The 23,794-nt window shown below is 37.0% G+C and overlaps 1 protein-coding gene across 5 annotated transcripts in view; it reads left to right on the top strand.

Annotated features, from left to right (window-relative positions):
- The window catches only part of CUL2 (cullin 2), a 53,127-nt gene that overhangs the window by 19,425 nt on the left and 9,908 nt on the right, over positions 1–23,794 (top strand). For 3 of the 5 annotated variants that reach the window (XM_054814398.1, XM_054814399.1, XM_054814397.1), the window contains exons 6-18: positions 2,878–2,960; positions 5,721–5,807; positions 9,106–9,202; positions 9,294–9,404; positions 10,715–10,877; positions 12,107–12,231; positions 13,828–13,935; positions 16,144–16,203; positions 16,597–16,725; positions 16,833–16,919; positions 17,424–17,576; positions 17,957–18,034; positions 20,436–20,502. In XM_054814398.1, coding sequence (XP_054670373.1) covers positions 2,878–2,960; positions 5,721–5,807; positions 9,106–9,202; positions 9,294–9,404; positions 10,715–10,877; positions 12,107–12,231; positions 13,828–13,935; positions 16,144–16,203; positions 16,597–16,725; positions 16,833–16,919; positions 17,424–17,576; positions 17,957–18,034; positions 20,436–20,502 — 1,348 coding nt within the window. The remainder of the gene's footprint in view (positions 1–2,877; positions 2,961–5,720; positions 5,808–9,105; positions 9,203–9,293; positions 9,405–10,714; positions 10,878–12,106; positions 12,232–13,827; positions 13,936–16,143; positions 16,204–16,596; positions 16,726–16,832; positions 16,920–17,423; positions 17,577–17,956; positions 18,035–20,435; positions 20,503–23,794) is intronic. The other 2 variants (XM_054814400.1, XM_054814401.1) reach the window with 1 other exon arrangement.

Raw genomic sequence — 23,794 nt, 5'->3', positions numbered from 1 at the left:
AGGAGAGATTGTGATGCATGAAGAAGCACCTTCTGTGCTTCTGACCCAGCTACCCAGCTGATGAAGATGGCACTGCCAGTTGAAATTGCTAATCCTCTGACAGATTGGGAGTGGGCTGAAAAAAACACCACAAACATGATATACATTAAGTCAAGACAATTCAGGAAAGGAAATTCTCTTGTCTACCTGTGCTGTCTCCAAGGCTTGCTAATCAGTGGCATCTGTAAAGGCTTATCAGAGCTTGGAAGTGCATATTGCTGCACTGTTTGTGGTGTCTTCAAAATGGCATAAATGTTACTCCTTATTTCCTCAGACAGATTTAGCCAAGTCTGTTCCCACAGTTGCCAGAAGTTGTCCTTAGCTCTCTGTGAATGACTGTTAGTTCAGCTGCTTTGGGGGCTGGGAATAGGTCTGGGCTTGTTCTTGGGGCTGTGTGATGCTGATGTATTAATAAATTCTCCTTGCGTTTCAGTGTGCTACTCCATTCTGAGGTATGACCCAAAGGATGGTAGTGGCAACTGCCCTAGGATATGTTTGCCAAAGAACTACAAACAGCAGACCTGATAATTCAGCTTTTTTTGAGTATTCAGTTTTCCTTATTCTTATGGAATCGTGAGAGGGGCATAAGGACAATAACGCACGCTTTTCTTCAAGTTTCCCAACAGTCGTTCCTAGGATGGTACATCCTTAGCTCATCATTTGGGCAGGTTATGGGGAGGATCAAGATTCTTAAACTGTAGCTGGCAGCCTTTGTTTCTTGATGAAGATGTTTGGATGATAATGTCTGGGATTCTACTGATGAGTTTTTCATTATCTCACTCCCCAAGACTCCTTCCATTTCTCTTTTCCAAACACTGTCTTTGTAACCTGTAGTAGTAGGAGGTAAACTTTGGATCTTGAGGCAGTAAAGTTCATCTCTGTTGGTTACTGGTATAGGATTAGGTTTATGGCAGTTACTCCTTTGCCCTGAAAGGGAATGGAGACTTGAGTCCTACACTCAGGTAGTTTAATGCATTAAATTGCAGCAATTTTGGTGAATTCATTGCCCCAGAAATCAAAGTAGGTCAAATTTCTTGACCTACAAGGCACTTGCCAAGTTTATCAAGTCTTTGTTTTGCAAGCATTTTCTCTTTTGTTATGGTTCCTGTTTAGGGTTCTATCTTGTATTCTTTGGATTGCACTAGGGGCTTGGACAGAAGACTTTATTTCAGTTGTTCATAGCTTTAGAATGGAGGGAATTATGATTTATCCCTTTTTGGATGACGAGATGATCTGTCCTTTACATACCCAAGAACAAACATGCTTATTTTATATATAGTTCTTTTCAGTTTCAGCATGAAGTTGCAGAAATAATGCCCAGTATTTGTAGAAGCAGAACTGTTCTATGTACTGAAGTTTCTGTATCAGCATCACTCCTGTGTGCTAATGAAACTTTGGGAGCTTTTCAGTAATCTTAAATGAGTACGTGCTTGCTTAGTTCTCCTGGGGTGTGTAACAGGAGGTACATACACACCTCCATTCTCTTGTATCTGATGTGTATGGGCTTGGCTTCAAACAGTTTATCATCCCAATAAGCGCTCCAGACATTCAGTAATTGTACCAGGAAAAGTACAGGATGAGATCAGTTGATGGTAGTAGTCTGCCAGTGCTTACAAGAGACTATTTTTTTCTGTCTGTATGTAATGAATGCATGGTGAAGCATACTGCTTTTCTGAGTTGATCTCCCATCACCAGTTTCAGACTTCTGAGTTTTCAATGACTCTATAGGAGCCCTGAGCTAGAAGGTAGTTAAGATGTGTCTTCTATTTATTTCCCCCATCCTGGGGCAGCAGATTCTGGAAAATGGAGGAAACGGCCATATTCTGTATTGTCAATCTAGGTGGAGAAGTAAGATCAGTCCCTCCCCTCAAGGAGAAAAAAAGTTTCTTGAACTAATACATCAAGTTGCTGGATTGACCTGTCTGTAGTTTACCTGAGAAGAAAATTCCAACAGGCAACTTGAAGCTATTTCACATTGGTAGATCATATGTGAGAGGGACTGTGTTAGAGACCGCATTTCAGAGACCACATTGCAGAATAGAATCACCTGAGGTCAGTCACCCCCTTCACTTCATAGTCACAAAATGTGTCAGTCTTTTTTTATTCTCCAGAACTAGCTTCTTTCAGCATTCTCTTCTGGATGAGTTCCTGATGTCTTAGGGAAACTGTTTTCTGCTAACTGTTCTACTGTTACTCTCCACAAGGCAAGACAGTGAAAATCACTCCTAAGACAACTTTGCTTTCAAAACATTGTCTGTCTTTTGATTTATAAGCAAACCTTTACCTTTTCTTTGAACCTCCTTATGATGCAGTTGGGTCTGCTTTACCTCCCAGAATTCTTCATTGTTAGACACACCAGTGTCTGTACACATTCAAACACTTCAGATGGGAAGGCATGTTACTTATATATTACTGTGCAGATGTTTTGTTTATATGGATACTTAAAACTTGCTCTCATAGCTAACTTAGCGTCCTTATATGCATTTGAGAATCCTTGACAGAGTGGAACCAAGAAATAAATCAGTCCTATGAGATGTGTAGGAAGCATGCATTCAGACACTGTCTGACTAGAAAATCTGTCTGACAGTGCTAATGTACAGATCTGTGTGATCTTATCCAAATGCGGTCAGATGTTCTAGAAGAAAAAATACAAAATAATATATCAATATATTGACAAATGGGGGGGGGCAAACAAAAGAATTTTAAAGGGAGAAAGAAGAGGATATCTAACAACTTAATCTTTAAAATTCTAACTGGGGAATTGCATCATCTTTGATTTTGTTTTGAGGGTTGTTTTTGTGTTTTTATTGATGTAAAACTTGTGTTGTGTCCTGACAGCTAGCTCTTGATATGTGGAGAAAATTAATGATTGAGCCTCTGCAGGCCATCCTTATTCGGATGCTCCTCCGAGAAATAAAAAAGTGAGTGCTTGATTATTTTTTGCTTTTACACAATGTGGGGGTATTGCACTTTCTTACTTTGAAAAGTCCGGGGCCTTCATGGTTTGTTTTTTTTTTTTGAAGGTTGCTTCTTACCTGATGATGATATTCTATCAGCTTTTCTCATTGTAGCTACATACTTGTGGTTTGCATGTGTAGAAAAGGACTCTGAAAAGAAAATAGTTAATTCACTGTAACCTGAGGGTAATCATCTTCTCTGTTTCACCAACCCTTCTTATCAATGGGATTGGGGAGTAGTTAGGATAGTTCTCCAGGTCCCATAGGATGCCTTTCACTTTTTTCTTCACCTGATGCTGACTGCTTATGGCTTCTGTGCTGTCAGTAAACACAAGGACCAGGACTTATGCAAGGATTTGCCAAAGCCAGAAAAGCCATGTTGCTTTGCATAAAACCCAAAACAATTCTGGTTTTCGGGGCAGATATGCAAAGCTTCTGGGTTTCTGTTGTTCAGATGAGTGACTTCACTTAACATTCTTGGTGCTTTACTTGAATAAAATGGCAATTTTTTTTTCACTTTGAGGGGAATTTATTGTTTTATTTCTCAATATCTTTGTTACTTTTAAACAAAGACCCTGGTAGTTACAGGACTTGGGACTTTTTAAGTTTTGATTTAAAACCTTTACACTATTTAACTCCTAAAGGATCTTTTTATTTATGAACAAACAGAAATTTTGAAATATACTGCAGACCTTGTGTCTAGTTGTAAGTTCTATTGGTTTCTACGCTTTTACTACTGTATAGGGTGGCTCTGGAGTTGCCTAATGACTGTTGGTTTTGTGTGGTTTTTTTAAGTGATTGCATGCCTGACTCAGGTGACCAGCCTAGTGTAGGTAAACTGAAAGAATGAGGTAATTTGGCTGATTGAGGTGTCTTGGACATGCACTTGGTCAGCCAAAAAGCTGTATTTATAAGGCATTAAGAAACTGATTTTAATATTATAATTTTATTTTTTCTTCCTGAATTAAATTTTTGATGACTAAATAATGTCCCTCTCAGATGGTGTTTCTGAAGCCAGGAATTATTTACTTCCTTTCAGTTGTTGAACCATGCTTCCTTTGTAACCAGTTGCAATACTGCTTTATCCATATGTTTACTGTAACAATGTATTTTTACTAAATGAAGATTCCCTAATTCATGGTGAAGAAAATTCTGCTTTGTTACATTAAGCACAGTGACAGTGAAGACTACTTTTAGTCAATCTATGTATTTCACTGGCGGGTGGGAGGGTAAATCTGTGCTAGAACCTTTTTCAACAGTGCTCTGGTGCCTCTTAAGAGAGTAATGGTATGTATTTACCTTGAGGCTGACTGCAGACCTCAAGGGTATTTAGATCAAGACTGTCACTGGCTCTGTGGGGAGTTAGACCTTAAGACTGTAACAAGCTGATGTTATTTGTTATTAAACCATTTGGAAAGTTTAAAATAAAACTTGAGTCATTGTCTCTAATGGTTGGGTCTGTATTTTTTTCCCCTCTGTTATTAAGGATTCTTCTGTGTGATCTCAAAGAAGTTAATTCAACTCTGTTTCTCAAAATATACATGTCACAATTTGTATTAAGTTAGTTTTAGCTGCTTTGTCATCTCCCTATCAGGTATTGAACTGTATAAGAGAACTTATTATAGCTGTTCTTCCTGGTATCGTGAAATGTCGGGCTTACTATGGGTATTCTGAAAATGGCCTTTGCACGTAACTATAGGCTTGTTGCTGTGATTCCAGTGGCCAATACAGTTTGTAAGAAGCAATTTTGAAGACTTTGCTGCAAATGGCTGTTAAATGTCTTTTAGCATTGAGTTCGGCAATTCAGGGATTAAACAATGTCTTTGAAGAAATGGATATCAATAAGTTACATCTAGTAGAGGTGCAAGAATATGCATGGAAAGCTTACTACCTAAAAAATGTAATAAAATTACTAATACATGTATATACTTAAGAAGGCATCTAATCAAGAGGTTTCTAAGTGTAGTACTTCAGTGTGTGCATGGTTTAATTTATTAAAGTGTTTTAAAAATATAAAATATAAATAGATGGGCCAGTTGAAGTTCTTAAAACCAGAAGATTTTGCATAGTATACAACAATATGTGGAATTGATAACCAATATTGTAGTCAAGTGTTTGCATTTAAAGTATGTTTATTACTGTACGGGACAAGGTAGGGGGAGCAGAGCCACAAATTTTGCTTTCAGTTTTCATTTTATCAATGTATTTAACTGGAATTTAAAAAAGACTTCTGACTAAAATTTTGATCACATCTTTTTAGCTATAAACTTGTGCAATACACTACACATTAAAATTAACAAGAAAGTTTTTTGGTACATGAAAATTAAGAAATGCAAGTAGTGACTTGTGGTTCAGCTGAACAAGATGGCTAAACTGATTTAAGAGTTTGCTGATGCCAAAAGGGATCAGGCTATGCTCTACTACCTTTCTTGCGCTGAATTTGGTGCTCATCTAGTCCCTTAGTGAACCAACTCAACCGCTAATATGACAGACAACCATCTTGGCTAATATTTCTCCAGATTGGCATGAGTCAGTTCAGCAAAGAATTAGATGAGCGCCCAAGCAGCGCAAGAGACGTAGAGGCCTGTGACTGAGCAAAAGGGAGCAGGATTAGCCCCCTTGAACAGCAGAGAATTGTTAAATCACTTAAGCCTGTCTTGTCTGACTGCACTCCTCTTAATATAGAGTTCTGAATATAACACACTTTCTTCCCCCTCCCTCTAGCCCAAGCACTCCTCCTACAAGGCAAGCTGAATATCAACTTACGCATTTTTGTTTCAACACAACAGGAAGCCGACAAGATCTCCAATTGTGAGAAAATTCATCTATGAAATTCTTAAACAGAAATAATTTGGAAATTATTCAGGTGCTATCTCAAATGACAGCGTGATTAGTACAGACTAACCAGGAGAGGCTTCTCTAGTAAAGATAACTAACACTTTCTAACTAACTGAACCTATTCCTGTCTAAGCTGATACACTATTTATACTATTTGTTTGAAAGGAAAGCTATTGGAAGTCAGTTACTCTTTAAAAAGTGTTCAAAACAGACTCTTTTGGTTCACAGTGAATTCCGTAGTTGATTGGACTCGATAGGCCATTGATCTGACACAGCAGAGCACGTCTTCTGAATGATGGAATATTTTTTTAATGAATGTAGTATTTATTATCGTACCTTAAACTTTAAATATGTTCTATAGGGCTATAGTACACTGTATGATACCTGTTAAACTTCCACTGTTAGCTTTATTCTTAAGGTAGGAATAAGATGGAATTAATATGAAGCAGCACAACATCCTTGAGCTTGTTTTTTGTAGTTTTCTCCATTTCTTTTGAAAAAAGAAACTCAGCAGCAGCAGGATGAGTAGCACTTGTGTTTCTAGTGGTTTATCTTTTTGTCTAGATTCCCCCCCAAACATCATGATTCCCTACTACTGTCACAAGATGTCCTGGGACATCCCTGCCTCAAACTGTGCGACAACTGCTCTGTAGATGTGTGTCCGTCTTGCTTGCTGACTACTGCCGAGAAGGAAAATGTACACTTAATAGATGTACACCTTGGTAGGCTCACCAATTTCTCTCAGTTTAGTTTGGCAGATCCTGTTCTTACCACAACTTTCGTGAAAATCATTCTTGAAACTTCTGTCAAATTTTGTTGGAACTAGCCATTTGCGTTACAAATTCTTGGAGCAGAGTGCTATTGGCTTAAGTAAAAACCTTGAAGGTGCTGCCAAAGGGGAAAGTATGATAGTTTTGTGACATATGCTATTTGTCTTGGAAATAGCGTAGCTTTTCAGATGGAACTACGTTATGAACTTCATCATGAATGTGTCACTGAATTTTGTGACTTTACTTTGCTGTAAATATATAATACTCACTGAGGAAACCTATGTTAAGCTACTAAAAATTCTGCAAGTTTGAGGGGAAAAATAAGGAATGTGGGCATTTGTTATAAATAAATGCTTACATGATGCTGGCAGTTGTTCCAAACTTGTCACTTGATTGGCAACTGCATCTTCACTACCTCGGTATTCAGACGTGGATTTAAATTGTTATCTTTGTGTGTACTACCAGGCACTCAACAGGCAGGCCAGTTCCATGTTGCATTCCTTTTCGTCTATTGCCTTCATGCCATCCAGCCTCTGCTTTGAAAGCCTGTCTCCTCCTTTGCAGCTCTTCCATGGAGCATATTCCTCCTGTACTTTTACAACTTTTTCCTAATGATACGTTGACCTTTGAATCCACTGGGCCTGACCTTTGCTGCTCCCTCTCCTCCTGCATCAGTGTGGGCTAAGGTCTGTGAAGTGGCCTGTGAACCGGGCAAAGGAGAGCTGGGTCTCCATCTGTTACTACAGTAATGTTTCTTGTGTTTGTGTCACCAGTATCTTTCCAGGTCTAGAACCTCATGTGCTAGAGGTGGACTGGACTGTCTCTTGGCAGAGCCCTGCTTTGTAATACGCTTGACTTTTTGTTATGTAGCTTTCTGCACTCCATGATGTGGTGCTGCGTTCATAGGCTGCGTGCATCGTGCAGCTCACCATGGTCCTGGGCCCCTCCGGGATGGAGCTGGGTCCAGGCCCTGGTCTGGTGTAACACTTCTTCCCCTCTGCGACATGCTGCTGCTTCTGCTATCATATACCCAGACCCGGCAGAGAGATGCTGACAAGAATGCAGGGTGTGATTGCATGTACCCAAACCCAGATTTATTTTATTGGTTCAGCTACCAGAACCAGGGGAGGAAAAAAAAATCAGACCATCCCTGATGGAGCAGTTACTCATTAGGTCAGCTCATGTAACAGGTGACCAAGCTGCATAACCTGTACAGTGACTACTTGTGATCTGTTAGAGAGCTAGTTCTTTCCACCCATCATCAGCTTAAGTTTTCAGATCTTAGGACACAGTAGTATTTAAAAGCAATATGGATAATTAACACTGTTGTGAACATATGAATATGGTCTGATGTATGTAATATGATGACTGCTAATGTGGTTGTCCTGGTAAACCTCATAGGCATCCTCTGGAGTCCAAAATGAATGAAATTCACAAAATTATTTCTCCCCCATTCCACCTCAGCCTATATAAGTAAATGCTAATGTTTCTGTTTGAAGTATTTTTGCTGGCTTTTTTTTTTTTTAAATCACTCATGTAAATGACTCTCTTACACCAACATAAGTTTATAACAGAGAACTCATTTTGTCTTTTCAGTGCAATCTGGGTAATGTAAAAGTTCTTATTCTATGTATGCGTATATATATGTGTACATATGTATTTAAAAAAGGAAAACCTTTGAAATTACAACTGCTGATGCTTAAGTGTAAATATACATTTATAAATCATATTTTAGTCCTATGTAACGCCTTAGGAGTTAAGGAACATTTTTTACTTCTTTATTAAGTGTATGTGAAATGTGGTCTTTTTTAGAACAGCTCATGTTTTAAGAAACTCTCTGCTGCTCTGAGTGGGGGTCCATTATTTCCAGTCTTTGCAAAGGAGTGAACACTAACGTTCTTAGCATGCAAAACATTTGTTTTAATTACTTTTGTTTTCAACTGAATGGGACTAAAGATAGTATTTTCTTCACTGGAACTTGCTCATTAGAAGCTAAGAACTTCACTGGAAAACATGAGTTTTTCCTTTTCCAATGTACGATGAAAAATTGTGACGATGCGCCAAATATGTTATTTGTTCCATTTGGCATCTACATGTTGAATAGTAGGTATTCAGAAAAGAAAATAGCATATCTCTTGGTGTGATGTTGGCAGAAATGAATTTTTATTGGCAGGGGCAGTAGTGTGAAGGTAGTCTTTTTGATGAAGGCTTCAGATACAAGGTGGAACTTATTGTAATTTGGAATACCTATATCCTTAGCAAACACTTGGAAATTTCATGAACTGCAAGTGCTTTTGAATAGTTTATGAATTGCTATCTCTACAATTTAAATGTATAGGAGAGAGAGAAGAATACATTTTTATTTTAAGATTAATCTTCAATTTTGCCAATCTAAGCAGAGGAATTTACTGGAAAATGTTTTCGTCCAATATTATTTCATTCGACTATCAGATGAGTTACATTAGATATCTACATTCTCATGTTTGCTTTGCCTATTTCAGTGATCGCTGTGGAGAAGACCCAAACCAGAAAGTAATCCATGGGGTTATTAACTCCTTTGTTCATGTTGAACAGTATAAGAAAAAATTCCCCCTAAAGGTAGACATGCATTTCTGATTTATTTTTTTAATTTTGAATGTTAACCTAGTATATGTATTATTTGTCCTTTAAAAAAAATTCTCCATTTTAGTTTTATCAGGAAACTTTTGAGTGTCCTTTTCTGAATGAAACAGGGGAGTATTATAAACAAGAAGCTTCAAATTTATTGCAAGAGTCAAATTGCTCACAATACATGGAGAAGGTAAGAGATTCTTCTGTATTCATGCAGTACATAAAAGCTAGTATTATCAATTTACTGATGATACACATTTTCTTGTACAGTTCCCATAGTTGTTCTTTGTTGTGTACTTTCATGGAGCTTAAAGTATGCTTTTTGGTTGCCTGGTTAATCTGAATATAGGTTAAGCTGAATATAAACGACAAACCTTGGCTATGGATGGACTGTCAGCTTCAAAATATTTCATAATAAATGATGAATCAATCATATGAAAACTAAAAAAAAAAAACCCCACCAAAAAACCCACACAAAACCAAAAAAACCCAAAACCCAAACCACGTGTCAGGTTGATCAGTATTGCTTCCTCACTTTCCTTCTGTTTATAGTAGCATAAGATGAGAGTTTTAGCGATAATGATTAGAGAAGACTATATGGTAGAGCTGTTACAGAGTATTATTAAGTCACATACGCTGAGGTGAATTTTCTTTTGTTCTGCTTCATGGTGTATGAAGTCAGGTTGTGGTTAAATTACTTGTAATTCTTATACCTTGCTTGAGGAAGCAAAGATTAATACAACACTAGGAGCCAGTCCTTGGTGCTATACTATCTGCACTCACAAGATAGAACAGTTAAGGAGAAGGCTGTGAGATTGCTTTTAACCATAAGGAGCACAAGCTAATGGTAGCACACCTGAAGTGAAATTCAGGGACAGGCTAAGACTTCAATTAAACCAAAAGAAATGCAGATTCATTTGGTCTATCACTAGTAGTCTGCAGCTGCGCTACTCTCCCTCGGCTCCCCTTATAGTCACTGGATCTAAGTACTTTTATGTCAGTATTCATATGACTCATTTTAGGATAATGCCTATTTTCTTCATTGAAGTTATAAAGAGAGTTTTTAGTAATAGCTCAGATGTAAACCTATGCCTTTTGAGCAGATGTTTATGTACAAGAAGATGGAACAGTAAAGTGATTCTTATGGTCATATAATTAGGTACTGTGGTAAAACTTTCTCAGAAGGAATAAGAAGTGTGGTAGGAGGAATTGGGGGTGACTGGTCACAAAGTTGAAGGGAAGAAGAAATTTTAAGAGAACTGCTGAGTGCTGTTAGACATCTAGTAGTGACTGAGCCTAGTCAGTACTTGGTGGGGGGTAGAAGATTAAATTAATTCAGCAACAACCTGATTCAAATAAGCAAATATAATATTTCAGCATCCTGGACAAGTTCTTTTAGTTACTCGTGTCTCATTTTACAAACACATACTGTTGTATATTCATGGTTCTATATTGGTTGTTAGTATTTCATCAGCTCTCAGTTTAAAAACTTGTCTGCAGGTTTTAGGTAGATTAAAAGATGAAGAAATGCGGTGTCGGAAATACTTGCATCCCAGCTCATATGGCAAAGTGATTCATGAATGCCAACAGAGAATGGTAGCTGATCACTTGCAGTTTCTACATGCAGAATGTCACAATATTATCAGACAAGAGAAAAGAAGTGGTGAGTATTAATAGTCCCAAAAGGCATGAAGTGTTTTTTGGTTTTTTAATTCATTTAGCATTGCAATTTACTATCTTTATTGAGTGACTTTCTACACACTTAAGCATTTTCAACTAATTTATGTTACTTATCCAGAAAGCACCCTGAATGACATTTTTCTTTTACCATGTAACTCATTTTCATTCTTCCAAATATATAGTGAAAACCTTTTTACTGTTAACAACCCTTCTTTCAGCCAATACTCTCTCTTTCCTTGTCCTAGTTGGCTTAAAAACACACTGAAGTCCTGTGTCCTGTAGAATTGATCATATTTTATGCTCGTGTTTTCATTTGTAAACCAATGGCTCTGTCTTTACAGATTTCTTCATCATCATTTGACAGGTCATGATTTTATAAAATATTTTTGTTGCTTTTCATAGCCACTTTTTATTGTCCTGATTTTTTTGTGACCTCTCTGCCCAAATCCTTTTTACAGAAGCAGATGCTCTTGTAATTATATTCCCTGCCTGACTAAAAAAAATTATGCTTCCTGATGACTACATGCCTCTTACCCTTGAAAGAATGCTGATTCTTGCACAGAAGATGATATCTATTATGTGAAACAAATTATTTTTCACAGTCAAACTCAAATTATATCTAATAATAGTGTTCAGTTTCCAGAGAGTTTTGCAGAATTGATCAGAGCTTGGATCCTTTTTTGGAGGAAAAAACCAAAAACAAAACAAAAAAAAAACCCAACACAAAAAACCAAACCCCAATCAAAAACAACAGAACAAAAAACCTCCGTAAAAATAGTAGTTGCTTATTTACAGCTTTTCTAACCTGAGAAGAGTTTCAAGCCACTGCTGAAGGGAAACAAAAAGTCAAGAAGATATCTAAACTGATTTTAGTCAGCTGTTGCTAAGGGAGATTTAGGGAGGCCAAGGATTAAAATAAACTGGTACAACACTTTTCCATACTAGCCCATCTTTCCTCTTGGAGTCTCTCCTAAACAAGGAGTATTGGTAGAGTGAGGTGGTCACAATGGTAGTACGCAGTAAATACTGGTATTATCCCTACTCTTTCCTTTTTTAATTTTGTCTGTGATCCAGTGTATGTTAAATTTTTTTTTTTTAAACCAGTTGGTCTTGTTTCAGTCTTTGAAAAGTTCTGTGTGAAATTATGATACTATATTGTGTTGATTTTTAGTGTTTCTAAGCATATTCTATAAAAATGTATCTCTGTTACAGACATGGCAAATATGTATACTCTACTTCGTGCTGTGTCAAGTGGTTTACCTCATATGATTCAGGAACTACAAAACCATATCCATGATGAGGGCCTTAGAGCAACCAGCAATCTTTCTCAGGAAAATGTGAGTTCCCTTAGGCAGCTGAAATTACCTATTTGATTAACATTCCTGATGAAATGTTTACCCTTTTCTTTTTAGTCTATTCTGGTTTTTTTTAATTTTGTCTATATGAAATTGGTTTGGAACATTATGGATAAATTGTAACTTCTAATCAGCACGCTTAGCTGTGCAACACATATCTATCCTGAGAGCTGATTGTTGTGATCTAACCAGAAACAACTACAGCTAGATATTTCTCATTGTCGTTTGTTTAATGCTGTCACGGCAAGTAGGTCCTTTTGTTCCATGTATGTATTTTTTCCCGAATTTCTCTAAGTCAGTGGCATTAGCTGTTCTGGTATGTTAGGAACCAATGATTCCATTTAGTTTAATTATATGTTATTTGTAAAGACTTGACATCTTGTCCTGATTTCAGTGTGGTGTTTTTCACTAATAGCTTTGTAGTCTCATATTTTCATGTAATTTCTGAAAACACTGTAGCTTAATTATTTTGCTAAAGTGTGTTAAACTTTCTTCAGTTCACATGTATTTAAATTACTCAATTCCATTTTTGTTCCTCTAGCATTGTTCAGAAACAAACAGGCTTTCATTTGGCATTATATTTGTACATGTATACATCTTGCTGTCTAGATCTGTGCTCATTTTAGGACAGTGACTTTAGCCATCCAGTGTTTCTGTCTATAATAATACATCAATACAAACTGTTGTAAATTCACTCTTCTATTGACTGCACAGGAGTGCTTACTCTTCCATAACTCCTGTGTGTGTACTGAAAATAGGCTGAAGTCTTTAGTAGTATAGTTTACTTTCAAATTTTTTATAAGTTTATTGGGCTTCTTTCAAACTCATAGCATCTACACAGGGAAATGAATGCAGAGCCATGAGGGTGATGAAAATTCACAGCCTTGTGTAGATAAACTCCAAATGTGAAATACTTGCTCCACTGCGTGGATTAAATACTTTGTCATCAAAACATTTTTAATGTGTGACCTGAGAATGCACTTGGGGAGTCACATGATGCAGCCAGTGCATTGCACACTCTTGCATTGCCAGCTTGTCTGTGTAGGGACTCCTCTAATTCGTATTAGCCATTTCTATACAAAATGTTATGCTGAAATGCGGCACACTAAATTTGATCGGTAACTGTCCTACGTAGGGAAGTTCGAAGGGTTCATCCAGATTTTTCTGTCTCTGAAGTCACTGTGTAGGAGAAGTACCAGTTTACTTATTTTAGTAGCTTTTTTGCTTGATTACTGTATTTACATGTTAGCATTAATGATTTTCGAAAGGGCTAATAAATGATTTTTAGGGTACGATGGAAGAGATTAGACAGCATGAGAGCAGTATACACTCAAATCTATGTTTGATAGCATGACTGTAAATGTAGCCATAGACTTTTTATTTCCAAAACATGCTCAAGCACAGTAGTATAGAGTACAACAATGCAGAATCAATCCTCTCAAAGACTTAATTGCTATGATTTTTAACTTTTATCAAAAAGAATATTTAAGAAAAATGTGCAATTAATGTAGATATTTTGCATGTAGATAATACTATTTTTCTCATTAACTTGCTTTCTGTTTTATCTACCTTTTTTAGATGCCAACTCAGTTTGTGGAGTCAGTTTTGGAAGTACATAGTAAATTTGTTCAACTCATCAACACTGTTTTGAATGGTGATCAACACTTTATGAGTGCCCTTGACAAGGTAACTTTTACTTAAGTAAAAAAAAACATTGGAAAACAAAATGCAGGACCCTGTTTCAGGCTTGCCAGAATTCTTCAGGGCATCAACACATGTTCAAAGATAGAGTTCTTTTGCAGCTTTTCTAGTTCAGAAATGCAATGAGACAAAAGACAGTGCAGCGTTATGGGGAAAGGTATGTACAAAGGAAACCACTTTAATACTTAAATGTTTTCTGAAAGACATTTCTTTTCATCATAATTCAAAACACAAAAATGAAACTGACATGTTTAATGTAAATTTAAGTGCAGATAATGAATAGACAAATTGGGGTTTGTGAAGTTTGGTAACACTTATGTGTGTTTGAACTTGAATTTGCTTGCTGCTATAATGTTTAAACTCTGAATGCTGATAGTATTACTTACATAGAAGCTTTGTTTAGATTTTTGAAATGGACTACAAACAATACCTGGAAACTTGCATTACTTCAGTCACTGTCACAATAGCTAACTTTTTCTAGGAGAGGACTGCACTTGAATAAGACTGTGTTAGGGAAAGAGGCTTGCTGCTCTTTTCTTTGAAATGCATAGCCATGAAGGTATTTAAGATAACAGTTCTAATTATTACAAATTTTAATAATAAATTATAACTAACATTATTATTATTGTGGTTATTATTGTTTTCTGCCAAACATGCCTGGGCTCTTGAGGGATTAAGTGGCTCCTCCTCAAACAAGAAGTGCATTTTATCTAATCCATTTGTTAATTTCCCCCTCTTTCCCATATATCCTTGTGTCTTTTTCTTAGAGAGTGCACTTATTACTTGCCTATCTATAATTTCCTGTCGCAGGATGTGTGCATACATTTCATTGCTCTTTTGTGGTGTTTACAGTAGTTGCTGTTTGTAGTTAGAGTCATAGTCTAAGCTTTGATAATTTTCAGCCAAGGTTAATCTGGAAAGACATAGTGATGAAGATACCACTAATATCAATAGTAGTTACCCATTGGTATTTGTGATATTGAGAAAATAATTCTTTAGTATTTTAAAACAAACGCTTATCTCAATACCCTAATACAGCTGTCTCAATTGCAATTCATGCCATATACCAGAAGGTGGAGTAATATGAGATTTACAACTACATTTGCTGGCACATAGGCAATGTACTTTTCCCTTAAATACATAAATTCTTCACTTCAGTGATATTTACTATAATAAATACTTAAAATTTTTATCCGCTCTCAGTTTTTCATGGTGGATATCAAAACTTATGTTGTTGCCTCCAGTATTATTGCAGAAGAGTGCTCTAAACTTCAAAAAGTTTCGTGTTTCTTGCCAAGTCATGCATTCCTTTCTCACAGGGATTCTAGGGACCTATTGTCATATATTGGAATGTCAGAGCATTGTACAAAAGAGTTGCTTCTCAGTTCTTCTTTATAATAATAACAATAATAATGTTCTCCTTCCATAGAAGGAACTGTAATTCCTAGGAACTATGGTAATGCAATGTTTTTGGTTCAGTATTAGTTTAAAATGTTAATTTAATTGTGATATGTAGTTTAGAAATTAATCTTGATGATTCTGATGTCTTTGTGTACAATTTTCCATTCTACACTGCTGTTATCTCCCTCCTTTTCATTTTCATCATATTCAGGTTTTCTTAAGCTACTGTATTTTTTGTACTGCACTGCTTTGAATTTCCACTATCAAAAATACTTTTTCTCCTCTTTAGTGTCCTCAAAAAATCCAACAACCAAAAGATCTTTCCTTTCTTACTGTTGTGACCACACCATGTATGTTTTTCAGCTCAAGCTGCTGCTGATATGCTGCTACTCAAATCTGCTTCATCTGCAGGTTCTCCTCAGTTTCTTTCCATCCATACTTTTGGAGCGTACATATTGCTGTATACCAAAACCTTCACACTTTTACATTTAAGTTTCTAATTAGAACTTAATTTATTCTCCTGCTTTCTGCAATTAAGTTCTGTTCCTCTACTTTTTACACTTTTACTTAAATCTCAACTTAAAAATGTTCAACGCACAAATTCTCACAGAGCAGTACTTCAAACTCTTTTATTCATTGTTTCTTTTTTGATCCCTTTTTGACACAAAAGTTCAGTTTTATAGGGTCTCAGATGGTCTTTGCCCTGAAAATTTTTTGCTTTCTTCAAATTTCATAAAAGAAAAAGTTTTAAGTCATTTACATTTTTTCTCTTTGCTCTATGTTCCTATGTAGGCTTTGACATCAGTAGTTAACTATAGGGAGCCCAAGTCAATCTGCAAAGCACCTGAGTTGGTAAGTGATATATATTACTGCAGAAAGGAATAATACTTCTTTATAACTGTCAAATGAGTTGTCATAGGGTCCTTCACATGAGTATCCATTTCTCATGCTGAATAAGCCTCAGGTGTGTATTTCAGTGGTAATAAATAACTTAACCTGCACACACATTTTGTGGGAATGTGAAATTGGTGCATTTGTAATTTTTGATAGAGAATTTGTATTTTCTGTGGATGTAGTATGTATTGTTTACCTATGAATGCAGCCCTTGCAATGGAACATGAGGCTGTAGACCGTGACTTATTTCATGCTTTAACTTTTATATAGAAGTTTGGAATAACTTGGCATACATTTGTTCTCAAGCTTGACAAGTAGGTTTGGGTTTGTTTTTTCTTTTTTTAACTTGAGCTGGCCAAGTACTGTGACAACTTGTTGAAGAAATCAGCAAAAGGAATGACAGAGAATGAAGTAGAAGACAAACTTACAAGTTTCATTACTGTTTTCAAATACATTGATGACAAAGATGTATTCCAAAAGGTAACTTTTGATATTCAGTAAATGTTAAAATGTTGCATTTAAAGTATACTTGAAGAATGTGGTTATGCTTTTAAAAATCCTCATATCTGTTTTGGTTTTTTGTGCAGTTCTATGCCAGAATGTTGGCAAAAAGATTAATTCATGGTTTGTCTATGTCTATGGATTCTGAAGAAGCCATGATTAATAAACTAAAGGTAAAGTAGTATTCTTCTAATGCAGAATAAACGAATATAGGAGCATGTAATATTGAGAGGGAGCAGCAGAGGGTGCCAGGGAGAACTTAGCAATCGGTAGATCCTGTTTCCAATAGCTGAAAGGAAAAACTAATTTCTTGGTAGTCTGTGAAAGATATATGGCCAAGTATCGTTTAGGCATTTGAGATTTTTATGAAGTTTTGGGTAGTTCTATTAAGTGTGTTCAAATAATTTATATTTACATTATAGAAGTACCAAGGACTTTCATAAACTAGCTCTATCTTTCCATTTTATAAAATAACATTGTTCATGTAAATCAAAGTATAGAAAGTGAAACTAAGATAAATCAGATAATTTTCTTTTATAATGTTTGTTTTCTACAGTAACTAGTGTTCTCTGTAAATATTATAACTACTAGATTTTCATATTTTAATAGTGAATGTGCATAATTTATTTAATAAATATTTCTTTCACTGTGAAACCTGTTACAATATTTCTTCACAGCAAGCATGTGGTTATGAATTTACCAGCAAGCTCCATCGAATGTATACAGACATGAGTGTTAGTGCTGATCTCAACAATAAATTCAACAACTTTATCAAAAACCAGGACACGATTATAGATTTGGGAATTAGTTTTCAGATATATGTTCTACAGGTACTAATGTATGTTTATTATTATTAAGTTATTTGTACTTAATTTTTATGTTTTGATAACAAGTGAACAATTTTTCTAACTGAACACTTCTCATATGGAAACTAACACGTTGCGATCATTGTGGAATAATTTATTTTCCTTATGTTTCTTTTTAAAATTAACCCTCTAACACACTGAACAATAATGATGTAAAATGCCTTGTGTTCTGTCTTGTATTAATCCCTCAGCGGGGCATGCATAATGAGCAGTAAAATTTTTGGTGTCAATTGAATGTCCTGTGGCATAATATACACTGTAGATCTGTTTAATAGTGTTATTTTTTGCTTAATGTATATGTTGTATGAGAATGTTAATGCTTTTATTTTTTGTGATACCTTTAGGCTGGTGCATGGCCTCTAACTCAGGCTCCTTCTTCTACATTTGCAATTCCTCAGGAACTGGAAAAAAGTGTACAGATGGTAGGTTAGTAGGTGGCTTCTTGTAAACATGTGGAAAATGTAAAATAACTCTAAATGAAAGAGCATCACTCTAACAGAGAAAAACCTGAGATGCTGCATGTTGTTTGTAAATCATGACTATCCTCTTTCAGTCCATATGAAATTTGGGTCACCCAAATGGCACGCTGAATTTCTGTGTGTATTTGCATAGCTTTTCTTTATTTTTCACATCTCTCTCCTATACTTTGTGATTGATGAGTGAGATACTAATAAGTACAATCAAATGAATTGGCTTGATTCTTAGTTTTAAAACCAATTCCTAACATTTAGATAAAAGATTTTGTTTCTAATATTAAGTCTGAACAGATTGAATAGCAGATTAAAATGCAGATACAGTTTCTTATCCTATATTTCACAGGAGCCATTCAAAATCAAGCTTCATGCAAACTTCTTTAAAGATAATTTTATGAATTCTCAAAGCAGTAAAGGTTTTACTTTGGCCAGATATTCTCTTTTTATGTGATTATTTCTGCTTTGTACAGGTGGAATATTTTAATACTTTTGATTACATTATTGCATTCTAAATGTTACCTGCACAATGTTTGTGTTAAAATACAGGATATGGGTGTTGATCTTTGCTAAAGTGTATTTAATGGTGAAGTACATTTTAGGCAATAAAAAAATTCGTATTATTGGACATAACAGATTTTTAAGCAATTTTTACACCTTAAATTGCTATCTGATGTAAATTATAATGGCAAATGTCTGTCTCTGTGGTGAAGGAGCTTTTTCATGTATTACTATTAGAACTGTTTATTATGCTTTTATTTCTGCTGTATTAAGTGGCATTTGCTTTTAGCAGTATAATAGTTTCCAGCCCATACTGTGGGATCCACAGAAGGTGATTAATGACATTTTGCTGCTCTTTGTAGTCTTAGGAGTATTGTCAGTTGTGCCTCAGTTGGAAAATTGTTAGACTTGCATATCAGAAGCAGCTCAGAGTCTGGGTTGCTTACTTAACTTCACTGTTTTGCCAGTTTAAAGGAGCAAACTTATTTATGTCTCACCTAGCTGGAATTAATGCTCTAAATTGTACTCATAACTCCCTGAGGAAACAGAACATGGCATTGGGGAGTCTTTGAAAAATTGACAATGTCTGTCTTTACTATCAAATCTGATCATTAGACCCACAAAGAGAGAGTTCTCTGAGGATTCTGGCCAGGATTTAGAAAGAAAAAAACATTTTGCAGTTGCACCCCAAAGTATGGGAGTACCTCTGTGACTGGGCAAACTGTTCAGCAGCTTTTTCAGGCTCTGAGACTGCTGGAGCTTCCTATAAATATATATTAATTTGAATGGTATATGTGTACTGGTTTTCATACTATGTAAGCTTGTGGGTGGAGAACCACCTGATTCTTATAGAGGTCAAAAGTCCTCCTCTTTGTATTTTCCTTTGTTGTTAATCAGAGTTGCCAGATTGAATCAGAGTAAGCCAAATTGATGTGTATGCAGTATTGGCCACGTGGAATTTAGGGAGGTTTGATCCCATTTTAAGACAAGGTTCTGTGAATCTGCTTAAGTTTTTCTCATTATTAGAAAGTAGTTAGACCTTAAATTAAGATTAATCTGCAAGCCACACTCTCTCCATTGCTTGCTAGTTGCCAGGAATGGCAGGATTTTTGGATTATATATAATATGAGAATAAGATCATTTTGCTGCTTCTCTGCAAATTTAATTTTTTTCTTATCACAAGCCACAAGTCTGATACTTCCTAAATCATAAATATGTGCTTCTTTGCAAAAATCGGTTTTGGAAGGCTTCAACAGAAATTTGAGGATCTGTAGTCACTTCTTGATTCTGAGATGTTTGCAAACTGTGTAGTTGTATGTAGCCTGAAACCCAAATTGGAAGGTGGGAAAAGCTGTGCCTGCCTTCAATCTTGTTCTTTTTGGAATTCCCCATAAAAATATGTTCAGGATTTTAAGATGCAATTCGTTGTAAAAGTCCAATGTATAGCTGACTCTGGGAAATACCTTTTAACTAAAAGTTTGTTTTTTGAAGGATGTTGTTAAAAAAAAAAAAAAAAACAAAACAGTAAAATGGATTTTCTGAATTTATTTTAAATAGGGTATCAAAGCCATCACTGCTTAACTACAGCATTTTATGCTTTGAGAGTATGAGTGTGTCAACAATCTTTATGATTTAGTCATCAAGTGATATGTTAATATGTTCAAGTAGGTCAGTAAATGGTTCAATCATCACCCATCTTCTAAAAGAAAATGCTGTCGTGAGTTGATCTACAATGTTTGTATCCAGTATGGTGAACACAAAAGCAGTAGTTCTTCAGTGGGATGGTAGTGTGATGATAAACTATTGTAAGTAGTTATATGTGTCACTAATTGAAGTTCATTTTGTTTTGCAGTTTGAATTATTTTACAGCCAGCATTTTAGTGGAAGGAAGCTTACTTGGTTACATTATCTTTGTACAGGTAAAAATAAGTGCTTTGCTACAGTTATGCTCTGTACAACTGACAATTATTTGTTAAAAGTCCTTTTCAAATGGTAACAGACTTTGCAGTTGGAACATTATGTTGCATATGAAGTCAACTGACTTATTTTGCACTATAAATTAATTTAATATTTGCTGCTTAGTATTTCTGAAATTTACATTTATAGAATCATAGAATCATGGAATGGTTTGGGTTGGAAGGGACCTTAAAGATCATCTAGTTCCAACCCCCCTGCCTCCCAGGGGCAGGGACACCCTCCACTAGACCATGTTGCCCAAAGCCTCATCCAACCCGGTCTTAAACACTTCCAGGGATGGGGCCTCCACAACCTCTCTGGGCAACCTGTTCCAGTGCCTCACCACTCTAACAGTAAAGAATTTCTTTCTAACACCTAATCTAAATCGACCCTGCTTCAGCTTAAACCCATTAACCCTTGTCCTGTCACTACACCCCCTGATAAACAGTCCCTCTCCAGCTTTCCTGTAGGCCCCCTTCAGGTACTGGAAAGCTGCAATTAGATCTCCCCGGAGCCTTCTTTTCTCCAGGCTGAACAACCCCAACTCTCTCAGCCTGTCCTCATAGGAGAGGTGCTCCAGCCCTCTGATCGGCTTTGTGGCCTCCTCTGGACTCGCTCCAACAGCTCCATGTCTCTCCTGTACTGGGGCCCCCAGAGCTGGACACAGTACTCCAGGTGGGGTCTCACAAGAGCAGAGTAGAGGGGCAGGATCACCTCCCTCGACCTGCTGGTCACACCTCTTTTGATGCAGCCCAGGACACAGTTGGCTTTCTGGGCTGCAAGCGCACACTGCCGGCTCATGTTGAGCTTCTCATCAATCGATACCCCCAAGTCCTTCTCCTCAGGGCTGTTTTCAATCCATTCTCTACCCAGCCTGTAGTTGTGCTTGGGATTGTGCCAACCCATGTGCAGGACCTCACACTTGGCCTTGTTGAACTTCATGTGTTTTGCACGGGCCCACCTCTCCAGCCTGTCAAGGTCCCTCTGGATGGCATCCCTTCCCTCCAGCGTGTCGACCCCACCACACAGCTTGGTGTCATCGGCAAACTTGCTGAGGGTGCGCTCGATCCCCTTGTCCATGTTGCTGACAAAGGTGTTGAACAGTGCCGGTCCCAGTACCGACCCCTGAGGGATGCCACTCATCACTATTCTCCACTTGGACATTGAGCCGTTGACGGCAACTCTTTGAGTGTGACCATGCAGCCAATTCCTTATCCACTGAGTGGACCATCCATTGAATCCATGTCTCTCCAATTTAGAGACAAGGATGTCGTGTGGGACAGTGTCAAATGCCTTGCACAAGTCCAGGCAGATGATGTCAGTTGCCCTTCCCTTATCCACCGATGCTGTAACCCCATCATAGAAGGCCACCAAGTTTGTCAGGCACGATTTGCCCCTAGTGAAGCCGTGTTGGCTGTCACCAGTAACCTCCTTATCTTCCATGTGCCTGAGCATAGTCTCCAGGAGGGTCTGCTCCATAACCTTGCCAGGCCTGGAGGTGAGACTGACTGGCCTGTAGTTCCCTGGGTCTTCCTTTTTACCCTTCTTAAAACTGGGGATTATGTTCCCCCCTCTTCCAGTTGGTGGGAACTTTGCCAGACTGCCAGGACTTATCAAACATGATGGAGAGTGGCCTGGCCACTTCATCCGCCAGTTCCCTCAAGACCTGCGGATGCATCTCATCAGGTCCCATGGACTTGTGCACCTTCAGGTTCCTTAGATATTCTCGAACCTGATCTTCTCCTACAGTGGGCAGTTCTGCATTCTCCCAGTCCCTGCCTTCTGCAACCTGGGCAGTGTGGCTCAAGCATTTGCCAGTGAAGACTGAGGCAAAGAAGTCGTTGAGTACCTCAGCTTTCTCCATATCCTGGGTAACCAGGTTACCCGTTTCATTCCGGAGGGGACCCACATTTTCCCTCGTCCTCCTCTTATCACTGACATACCTATAGAAGCTTTTCTTGTTGTCCTTGACATCCCTGGCCAGACTAATTTCTGTCAGGGCTTTGGCTTTCCTAACCTGCTCCCTGGCTGCTCGGACAGTTTCTCTGTATTTCTCCCAGGCTACCTGCCCTTGCTTCCACCCTCTGTAGGCTTCCTTTTTTTGTTTGACTTTGCCCAGGAGCTCCTTGTTCATCCACGGGGGCCTCTTGGTGTTTTTGCTTGACTTCCTCTTTGTTGGGATGCATCGCTCCTGAGCTTGGAGGAGGTGACCCTTGAATATTAGCCAGCTGCCTTGGGCCCCTCTTCCTTCCAGGTCTTTGTCCCATGGTATTCTACCAAGCAGATTTGTAAACTTGCATATGTTATCTGTGATTTATTAAATCCAAGTAAAACTAGAGGTGTACGTTGTTAACTACAAAACAGCACTGCAGAACTGCTGAGTTAATAACAATTGCCCTGGAATTGTTTCTGTAGTATCAGATGTCCCTTAGCTGATTATTATATAATTTTAAGAATGCATATTATGCTATTTTATTCAGATATGTAAGTATGTAAGTAAATACATTATATATATATACACACTTATGTTTATGTTTACTATATAGAAATGTTAAAAAAACATAGGAGGGATGTATAAAATTGTAGCTTAGTTTAGTAAGTATCAGTCAATCGTATTTTATTTCGAGTGCTTTCAGTATCAGGCTTTAACAACTGAGCACCACAACATATTACATGCAGGTGAAAACCAGACTAGCATACAATAATATAATGTAATGAAATTTTAGTTCTGATAACAGAAGGTTGCCATTAACTCACACTCACCTTCACACAGAAAAATCTGAATCTGCTTTGAGGCAGATTTTTTCAGTGCTTTTTTTTTTGTTGTTAAATTTCAGGGGAATTTAAAGAATATAAGAATATTGTTAAAAAAAAAATTATGGGACAAGTCTTTTGGTTTTAAATCTTTCCTTGGAACAACTTTCCTGCAGTCACTATTCTGTGATTCTGTGTAAGCTATTACTAATTGAAGTTTATGCATTGCAATTTGTTGAGGCTATTTAGAATTTCCTTTTTTTATTACTATAAATTATATTACATTATTCAAATTCAACACTGCAGATTTCCTTTTTTCTTGAAAATGCTATTGTTCTGGTATTCGTAGTTAATCAGAGGGTTTGTTGTTGCAGACCTCATCCTATATGTGTAAATTCACAACATCAGTTTTCATCTTCCCATGCCAAGTATTAAATGCCTACTTAGTTGTGAATCGAGTGTCTGGAAATGTACGAGGAGCTCTCGTAGTTAGGCTTCAGA

The sequence above is a fragment of the Grus americana genome, chromosome 2 (assembly GCF_028858705.1).
Source record: "Grus americana isolate bGruAme1 chromosome 2, bGruAme1.mat, whole genome shotgun sequence".
Lineage (NCBI taxonomy): Eukaryota > Metazoa > Chordata > Aves > Gruiformes > Gruidae > Grus > Grus americana.
The sequence above is the reverse complement of the archived record's forward strand: the minus strand, read 5'-3'. Positions and strand labels throughout refer to the sequence as shown.